At 35.7% G+C, this 10,432-nt stretch overlaps 1 protein-coding gene across 1 annotated transcript; it reads right to left on the bottom strand.

Moving 5' to 3' along the window:
* Window positions 1-2,491: 2,491 nt before the first annotated feature.
* On the bottom strand, window positions 2,492-3,433 carry LOC123939179 (olfactory receptor 2A12-like). The gene has a single exon (XM_046001120.1). The coding sequence runs from the start codon at window positions 3,431-3,433 to the stop codon at window positions 2,492-2,494; it is 942 nt and encodes a 313-aa protein (XP_045857076.1).
* Window positions 3,434-10,432: the final 6,999 nt, after the last annotated feature.

Raw genomic sequence — 10,432 nt, 5'->3', positions numbered from 1 at the left:
GGGACTCAACTTTACTAAGATTCAGGGGGATTAAAAACTGGTTTACCTATAGGGGTAGCATTGATTGGGTAAAGGGATAACCTTGAAGTTTAACTCTATATGTATATTTGAAAATAAAAATTAAAAAAGAATAAACTAGACTATACTAAGTTAAAATTAAAAAATAATTAAAAAATAGAAAAGCAAAAGAAAAACACGGGTGTATGTATCAAAAATTTCAGGTTAGAAGGATATTAAGGAATTTGATGTACTGGACATCTCAGTGTGATGGTAAATAGGCTAAAAATTATCTGTAAGTATTAAAAATAAAAGAACCAGAATATTGGCAAAGAGTTAAAAATAGAAGTGTATTTATGAAGTAATGGTGGTTGCTCTCTTGTATTCTTTTTTTTTTTTTTCTTCCTTCCTGGTTGGTTTTCTGGGGGAGGGGCCTGCCACATGGGTTTTCAGACAATGATGTTCCCTGAGTTAGGTCCTCCCGCTCCCTTCAAGGGGGTGGGCTCTGAGGAAACTGTTTTTTTCAGGCTTTTGTTCTCTGGGGGTTTTATGTTCTTTCATCTGTTTTCTCTCGCTTTGGCAGCTTTTGATGGTTTTTGGATGTTTAGAGGAGAGCAAACTGGCACTCTGACCTCCCTCTCATAGAGAAGCCTCAGAATGCTCTGCAGAGCTTCTGGCAGAGCCAGTTCTGAGTCTCTGTCCCTGGGGATGCAGGAGCTCCTCATTGTACCCAATTCCAGGGCAGTGGCGGCTGTCTGGGCAGCTTCAGACCACCAGAGAGGTTCCTAGGGGAGATCGCACACAGATTTTCCTGCTGTCCTAGGATGGGAATGTCTGGTTTTTCCAGATGCCAGAGCGCCAGGCTAGCACCTATGAACACCTCTCCCAGGGGATGGTGTGGGAGGTGCGTGTTTCAGGATTGCCATCTGGCCAGGCTCCCAGCCCCTCTTGGGAGCCGGACCCCACTGGTTTTTGGGTGCGCTGGTGTCTCAGGTGTGCTGGCGGCTCAGGGACTGAGACCTGATTTCTCCACTGCACTCTCTCTAGCTCAGCGCCAGGGGATGCTGTCCTGGGTCCAGGGACATTGGTCCCTGTCCCTAACCACCCCGATTACCACTATTCCCCCCTCCCTGCAATCCTTTGCTCTTTTTTTTTTTTTTTTTTTGAGTGCTTTCAACCAGACTCCAAGTTAATGCTGGTCCTCAGATGCAGGGCACTCTCATATTGGGGTATTACTTTCCAATTGTTCACCTCTGGTGGCTCTCTCCCACTTTTGTTTATCTTCAAATATCAGTCCGGTGTTCCCACTCTGCTTTACCTGCCACTAGCATCTTCTGCTCCTGTAGAGATCCAGACATGTATAATTCTGATCTCACCTGATTTCATGGGTGGTCAGAGTTCTTTGTAAGTAATCAGCTCACTTTAGGGTACAGGTTGAAAGGGCACCTCCTCCTACTTCCCCTCTATCTTGACCCTACAATTGTAGAATCTTGCACAAAGTTCTTTTCTTATATTTTTTTAACAGCATATGGAAAATGATCTTGTCTACTGTGCTTTAAGTCTCTCTTTTGTTTTATGCGTATTCTATGTGTTCACATTTACACTACTATACATTGCATTACCTGATTTTTCAAGAGGGAAATTAAAGCACAGAAAACATTTTGATAAAAGGCATACAACAAGTACATGACTAAACCTAGGTTTAACTTTACAGTTGGCCTCCAAATTCATCAATATTAAAGAGGTTAATATATGACTCCTTAAAGTACTATAGTGATAAATACACTATAGCCAATATGTTTACATATCTAAAAAGTTTACAAATTAAATGATGGTTAGTTTTTATTTCTGCAAGCCTCTTCCATATACAGGTAATTAAAATTTAGGTAACTGAGAAAAGTTTTTCTTGGTTTCCAAATTCAAATCCAAAAATTCATACCCCTTTTCCTAAAATTTGAGACCACAAAGCTAAAAGTTTAGATAAAAAAATGCATTATTTTATACTTCTTTCAAAAATTTTCATTAGTAATTTCAAATATATTTCCCTTCTGTAAGAATTAATGATATATATTTTTCAGAATTTGCAATGTCTTTCATTTTACATCAGTAAAGATCTGAGACTCGTATCTTCTGGCTGACACTCCTCCCCCCCAAAAGATAGAGCTTATAAGTAAAATAAGAATGAGAAACATCATAACTTTACACTTTGGAAAACAAATGAAAAAATAGAGAATAAAATATTATAAATGCAATGACTACAGGGCATGAAAATATGTTGACCTGGAAAGTTCATGGTGCAGTCAACAACCTATTTGATTGAGTTGATATAACAATGTTCTGACACATAATAAACAACTATACATACATGTTCACTCATAGTAGAAAGTTGAATTGGAAGCACTTGAGAAGATTTGTAAAAATGTGATGACCACTTTCATCTGAAATTCTGACAAATTGAAAAGAAAGTAAGCATTGCCTTTAACTTCTAAAGATTCTAGTCTGTAATCTGTTGTTTTGTCTCATTTTTGTATTTCTCCATGACTCTTCTTATACTCTCCTTGAATTCCTTGTTCCTTAGGCTGTAAATGAAAGGATTCAGCATAGGGATAATGACTGCATAGAACACAGAGATGAGTTTGTCTCCCTCTGCTGAATAGAGGGACTTGGGTCTCATGCACCTGATCAGTCCTGTTCCATAATATAAGGTCACCACAATCAGGTGGGAAGTACATGTGGAAAAAGCTTTTTTCCTGCCTTTAACAGAGTCTATTTTCACCACAGCCACCAGGATGCTAAGGTAGGAGAGTATAATGAGGAAGAAGGGGAATAACACAGTTCTAACACATCCTATGGCCATGACGGTCTCCAGCAGGGATGTATCAGCACAGAACATGTGAAGAAGAATGGGCGATTCACAGAAAATGTAGTCAACAACATATGGATCACAGAGTGGAATAATTTTGAGGTAGAGGGGCACCACTGAAGCAAAAGCGCCAAAGATCCAGATCCCCAGAGCCAATTTCATGCATACAGACCAGTTCATGGTGAGAAGATACCTCAGTGGGTAACAAATGCCCGGATACTGATCCAAAGCCATTACTGCAAGAAGAAAGCACTCAGTTGACTCTAGGAATAAGGTGATGTAAGTCTGATCAGTACAGAAGTTGTAAGATATGACTTTCTTGTTTGCAAGGAAATTAAAAAGCACAAATGTGCTAAAAAATATGTTGAGAAATGCCAGATGACAGAGAAAGATATACATGGGTGTCTGGAGAGAGGAATCTACAAACACTAAGGTTATAATGGCTGTGTTTCCAAAGAGATTTGCCAAGTAGACCAGAGAGAAGAGGAAAAAGAGTGGAATCTCTGTCAGGGGGTGATTGGAAAATCCTACAAGCACCAGCTCAGTGATGGTGCTGGAATTCTCATGACTCATTTTGACTAACGAAAGTTCCCTGCTGAGATGAGAGGGAAGCAAAAGCCAAAAATGTTCTTATTTCAAAATTGTGAGATTAAGTCAATCCCCTGTCATATCAACTACAATGCTGAAGATAAATGATTATTTATCTTCATTAATATATTAATATTATTACATTAATTATTACATTAATATTAATATGTTAATAATAATATATTGAATATATTAATAATCTTAAACACTTCTTTGTGAAATTTCACTGGTTAAATATTTTATTCAAAGGAGTATGTACATCAAATCACAGTCTGCATCATACAACTGTCTGTTTTTGATGAATTACAAGTTTTCAGTTTTAAGCTGAGAATTGCTCCCACTTCTACACATTGTATCATATGTACTACAGAGCATACCTCTACATTTTGCTAACCAAATATTATCCATTTCCTGAAATGTAACTAGAGGTTTAGAAAACAATTTCTCTAATATTCCAAGTAGAAAATATGAGACTTAAAAATAATTCCAGTGTCCTTCCACTATAATAAAAATCAGAGGTAATGATACAGTTTACATTTAGCAATACAAAAGATTGATTTTTATTTCTTTCCTGGTACTCACAGACCATAAATTACAATGTCATAAAAGTACAACACACAAAATGTAATTATTTTGACTATTTTCAATACCTGAATATTATTAAGAATAACATAATTAATCCCCTACACAATTGAACTTGCAAATTTCTAGTAATGATCTTAGAAAAATAATCAAGTTGTTTCAAGCTTAAACTTTTTGACCATTTTAAGAGCAGTGTGTAATTGCTTATGGGTTTATGTCTCATTTATGGGCATATATTTTCAGTGATACATTTATGTTCTTTATCAGTATCTTTGAAATAGATTTGCCAGTCTTTGCTGAAATGGAAGATATAGGCTGGTTATATAATGTGTTGACTAGTTTACAGACCATACACACACACACACACTTTTTTTTAACAAAGCACAACACTATCAAAAAAAAAAAAGGCAAAACAAAATGCTTATGAGAATCTTTAACCTTATGAGAATATTTTAACACAAATAATATAAAAAGTAAAAGATAGTATCTGAAGTTTGCATAGAGTCAATTAACCTCCCTATACCCTAACATGTCCCCTTTCTCCACTAACTGATATTTCTGGTGTGAAATTCATGCTTTTTTTGTTATTTCCTTGTTGACTTCTACATAAAATATTTTCCTAGTTCTTTCTCCAGCTCTCTATTCTTATTTCTTTGCTATGTGCACAATCTAAATAAATAGGTGGTCAGATCACAGATCTCATACAGCAACAAGATAGGGAGAGGAGAAGTCTGAGATTCAAAGAAAAAAGAAAAGAGAGACAGAAACAGAAATATAGAAAGTGGGAGGAAGAAACACAGGACAGAGAAAGAAAGCTCTGAGACAGGAAGAGAGAAAGAAAGAGGGACAGAGAAATGGTGTCAGAGAAACAGAGAGAGCTAAAGGGAGAAAGAGAAACAGAGATATCAAGAGACACAGAACGAAAGAATACCCACAGACAGAAAGTGAGAGAGACATGCAGAGAAAGTGGCAGAGAAACAGGGACACAGAGAAAGAAACAGTGAAAGGGAGAGACAGAGTGTTTACAGGAAGAATTTCAACTCTGTACTTGAGAAAGAGAATGGTCTTAGGGGAGAAGAGCCCATACTTGCCCTTTCTTTCTTGTTAGGAAATATTTTCTTCCATAGCATCCTCTGAACTGGCAACTGATAAATGAGCTTTCCTGGATAGGGTCAAATATGAAATCTACATTTGTGGAAGGGACAGCATGAGAACCACAAACACTTGCCAACCACTAGAATTCATCATATTTAATACTCTGCATAATTTTCCATTTCTTAACAATGTGCTTCTCAGTCCCTAGAAGTTATGTTGAATAGAAAGAGACAACTATGACTACTGATATTAAAAGCTGTTCTCCTTATTTTACATTATTAATTTCAGCATATAAATTCTTCACAGTTTCATTGTTTATTTTCTTAATTATCTCAAATTTATACTACAATTAGTGAAAGTAAAGTGTAGAATCAAGAAAAAGAGATTCTTTGTCTGGCCTTAAAAATCCAGAGTAGAGACTTCAGTGAGTAAAGTTAAAGCTATTTATTAACAGAGGGAAAGTTTTAAGCTGCGTCGCAAGGGAAGCTAGTTAACCTCATGTAAGAAAGAAAAAACAAAATAATTTGTATTCCTCTTTCTTCTAATGGCAGCCAGCCACTTAATGTAATCTATAGTTTTCTATTTACAGTGGCATATGTTAATTCCATTACTTTTCCAAGAGAAACATCTCTGTTTATCATTCTAAAAGCAAATGTTAATTTGCTATTTTTAAAATAAGTATGGCTTTTCTGAACTGAAATTTTGTAAAGGCTCTAGAGAATCCAACTGTTTTTCAAAGTTAACAATTTACACTTCACCCACTAGAAAAGAGCATTTTCATTCTCATAACATAAAAGCAAGTCATATCAACATCTGTGTCTATGTATCTATAAAGTATGGTCAATCTACAAAGAAAATTGATAATTTTCATTTCACGAAGAGTGATAAGTAATTGAGCAGAATTCTTCACTTCAAGGGGTAATGTCCATGGATTTACTAATCAGAATTACAGAACAGAGTCTTGCTCGATTTGTATTGTTGGGTTTTTTTCCAAGGTTTTATTTGAATTCTAGTTATTATACAGTGTAATATTAGATTCAAGGGTAGAATTTGGTGATTCCTTGCTTATATACAATACACAGCAATCATCACAAGTGTCCTCCTTAATACGGTTATCTATTTAACCCATCCCTTCCCACCACCCCCAGAGTTTGTTCTCTACAGTTAAGATTCTCATTCCTGGTTTGCCTCTCTCTTTTTTCCCTGAATGCCCATCTCTTTTTTTTCTTAAACTCTATATATGAGTGAAATCATATGCTATTCGTTTTTCTCTAATTTATTTTGCTTAGCATAATGCTCTCTAGCTCCAAACATATCTTTACAATGGCAAGGTTTCATTCTTTTCTTACAGCTAAGTGATATTCCACTATGGAGTGTGTGTGTGTGTGTGTGTGTGTGTGTGTGTGTGTGTGTATGTGTAATCACATCTTCTTTATACATTCATCAGTCAAGAGATTTGTACTCTTTCCATATTTTAGCTATTGTTGATAATGCTGCTACAAAAAAAATAGGGAACATGGATCCTTTTGAATCAGTATTCTTGTAACCTTCGGGTTAATACCTACTACTGCAATTGCTAGATCATAGGGTTGTTCTATTTTTGACGTTTTGAGGGACTTCCATACAGTTTTATATACTGGTTGCACCACTTTGCATTTTCATCAAGAGTGTATAAATGTCCCCCATCCACAAAATCCTTGCCAACACCTGTCCTCTCCTGTGTTGTTCATTTTAGCCATTCCAACTGATGTGTGGAGATATCTTCCTGTAATTTTAATTTGTATTTCCCTCATGATTAATGATGTTGAGCATCTTCTTATGTGTCTGTTAAGGCACCTGGATGTCCAGTTTTGGAAAAAAATGTTCATGTCTTCTGTTCATTTTTTAACCAATTTATTTCAGTAATGATGAGTTTTATAAGTTCTTCATATATTTTGGATAATATGTCTTTACTAGGCACGTCATTTGCAATTTTTTTTTCCAATTTCAAAGTTTGCTGATTGATTTTATCAATTGTTCCTTTCACTGTGGAGAAGCTTTTTATCTTGATGAAGTGCCAATAGTTGATTTTTTTTTTTTTTGAAGGTCAAGCAATGCTTTATCTCGCGCCAAGCATCAGGAATCAGACCGACCATAGAACAGACTGGTCGGGGTTGCCCCTACAGAGGACGACCCCTCCCTGCTCTCCAGACCAACCCCCATAGAGCAAAGACCATGTGGTCGGGCCTGGCCACACACAGGTGGCCAATTGAATTACAATTCACTCCACAGCAGCCATGGTAACCAGCCCATCACCTTGGTAGCTAGGAGACAGTATGTGCCCCCACTGATTGAATGTCTCCACCTGGCCTTACCCATTCTTGTACTTTGACTTTGTTACCTGGGACTGGTTTTTACTGTTGTTTCCCTTACCTAGGAGACATATCTTGTAAGAAGTAATTAAGGCCTCTGTCAAAGAAGTTATTTACTGTGTTCTTCTCGAGGATTTGATGGTTTTCTGCCTCACACTTCAGGTCTTTCATCAATTTTTAATTTGTTTTTGTGTATTGTGTAAGGTGGTCCAGTTTCATTCTTTTGCATGTTCCTGTCCAATTTTCCTGGTATCATTTGTTAAAGAAACTGACTTTTGTCCATTGGATGTTCTTCTGTGTTTTGTCAATGATTAGTTGACCATACAGTTAGGCATTCATTTCTGGGTTTTCTATTCATTTCCATTGATCAATGTGTCTATTTCTCTGCAAGTACCAAAATATATTGATCACTCCTGCTTTGTGGTAGAACTTGAAGTCCAGAATTGTAATGACTCCAGCGTTGCTTTTCTTTTTCAAGATTGCTTTGGCTTTGTGCTGACTTTTGTGGTTCCATATAAATTTTAGGATTGTTTGTTCTAGCTCTGTAAAAAAAATGCTCATAGAACTTTGATAGAGATTGCTTTAAATTTATTGTTTGCTTTGGGTAGTATAGACATTGTAACAATATTTGTTCTGACCCACAATCATATAATATTTTTCCATTTGTTTGTGTCATCTTCAAGTTCTTTCATCAGTCTTTTATAGTTTTTAAGCTACAGATCTTTTATCTCTTTGGTTAGGGTTATTCCTAAGTATGTTAATGTTTTTGGTGCAGTTATAAATGGGATCTACTTGATTTCTCTTTTTGCTGCTTCATTCTTGATGAGTAGAAATGCAATAGATTTCTGTACATTGATTTTGTATCCTGCAACTGTACTGAATTTGTGTATCAGTTATAGTGATTTGGGGGGGATCTTTCTGGTTTTGACAGAGAGTATCACGTCATCTGATAAAGATAAAGAAACAAACAACAACAACAACAAAACCAAAAGAGGAGAACTGATCAATGAAATCCAGAGATACTTCTTTGAAAAGAGGAACAAAAGTGAAAAATATATTAATCACAATTATCAAGAATAAAAGACAGAGGCTACATAAATAAAATCACAAATGAGACAAGAAAAATATCAACCAACACTCCAGAAATGCAAATATATATTAGACAATATTATGAAAATCTTTATGCAAACAAATTGTACAACCTAAAAGAAATGGATAAATTTCTAGAAACAAACTACCAAAACTGAAAAAGGAAGAAATAGGATATTTGAACAGACCAATAATCAGTAAAGGATTTGTAGCAGTAATAAAAAAATAAAACTTCCAACAAATGAAAGTCAAGATTTAGATGGCTTCTCAGGTGAATGTTATGAATCATTGAAAGAGTAAATACTTATTTTTTCAAAGTATTAAAAAATATATATGTAAATAAATAAATAGATAAAACATAAAATGTAAAAGTTAGGAAAATTTTCAAACTCATTCTTTGAGACAAGAATCACATGATACCAAAACCAGATAAAGATATCACTAAGAAAGAGAAATACAGATCAAATTCCTTGATGAACACAGATGGAAAAATGGTCAAAAAAATACTAGCATACCATATAAAAAATGCAGTGAAAAGACATATCACAAAAAGTGGGATTTATTCTGAAGATACAGAAATGGTTCAGTATTCACAAATTAATCAACATGATACATTGCGTTTGGAATAAAAAGGATAAAAATCATAGGATAATTTCTATAGATAAAGAAAAAGCGTATGGTAAAGTACAACAGGGTGACTGTTACACATCTGTCTTCAGCTCAGGTCATGAAATCAGGGTCCTGGGATTGAGTCCCACATTGGGCTCCCTGCTCAGTGGAGAGTCTGCTTTTCCCTCTCACTCTCCCTCTCTGCTCTTTCTTTCAAATAAATAAATAAAATCTTAAGAAAAATAAAGTACATCCATTCATGATAAAAACCATAAAAAGTATATTTACAGGAAACAGATCTCAACATATAAAGGCCATTTATGAAAAAACACATAGCTAACATCATCCTAAATGAAGAAAACCTGAAATTTTCCTGTAACAATAGAGGAACGACAAGGATATCCACTCTTATCAATTTTATTCAGCATAGCACTGGAATTCCAAGCCACAGCAATCAGAAATAAAAAAGAAATAAAACATCCAAATTGTAAATGTAATACTTTCACTATTTACAAATGACATGACACTATGTATAGACAACCTGAAAGACCACCCCCCCCCCAAAAAAAATGCTAGAATGATGAATTCAATAAAGTTGCAGGATACAAAATCAATATATAGATTTTTTTCTTTCTTTTCAGTTGCACCTCTCTGCACTAATATTGAATCATCAGAAATAGAAATCAAGAAAAGAATCCATTTTTCAATTGTACCAAAAATAATAAAATACTTAGGAATAAGCATAACAAAAGATATGAAGTGTCTGTACACAGAAAAGTATAAAACACTGATGAAAGAAACTGAAGGTGACATAAAGAAATGGAAAGATATTGAAAATGGATGAAAGAGACTGGAGGGCCAAGATGGTGGAGGAAAGGGGGACCATATTTCAACCAGTCCCCTACATTGAGCTGGATATCTGCCAGACCTCTCTAAACATCCATGAAATCAGTGTGTGATGTAAGAAGATATCAGAATCTATACCAACAGAATATCTACAGTGGCCAATTTCAAGGTATTAAGTGGGGATCCACAATTCTGTGGGAAGATATTGGAAGATAAATGAAAGTGGGAGAGAGCAGCCATAAGCACTGGTGCTAGGAAGGTGAAATAACAGAGAAGTGCAAAAGCATCGCACACTGGGGCCTGAGCACAGACTCACTGTTGGTAGCCACAGGGAATGGACTTTAGAGGAGCCCCCAGGGTGAAACCTGGATGTGTGGGAGAGGGGTGTGTACGGGGGCAGCTGCGGGTTTAG

This window comes from Meles meles, chromosome 3 (genome assembly GCF_922984935.1).
Source record: "Meles meles chromosome 3, mMelMel3.1 paternal haplotype, whole genome shotgun sequence".
Lineage (NCBI taxonomy): Eukaryota > Metazoa > Chordata > Mammalia > Carnivora > Mustelidae > Meles > Meles meles.
The sequence above is the reverse complement of the archived record's forward strand: the minus strand, read 5'-3'. Positions and strand labels throughout refer to the sequence as shown.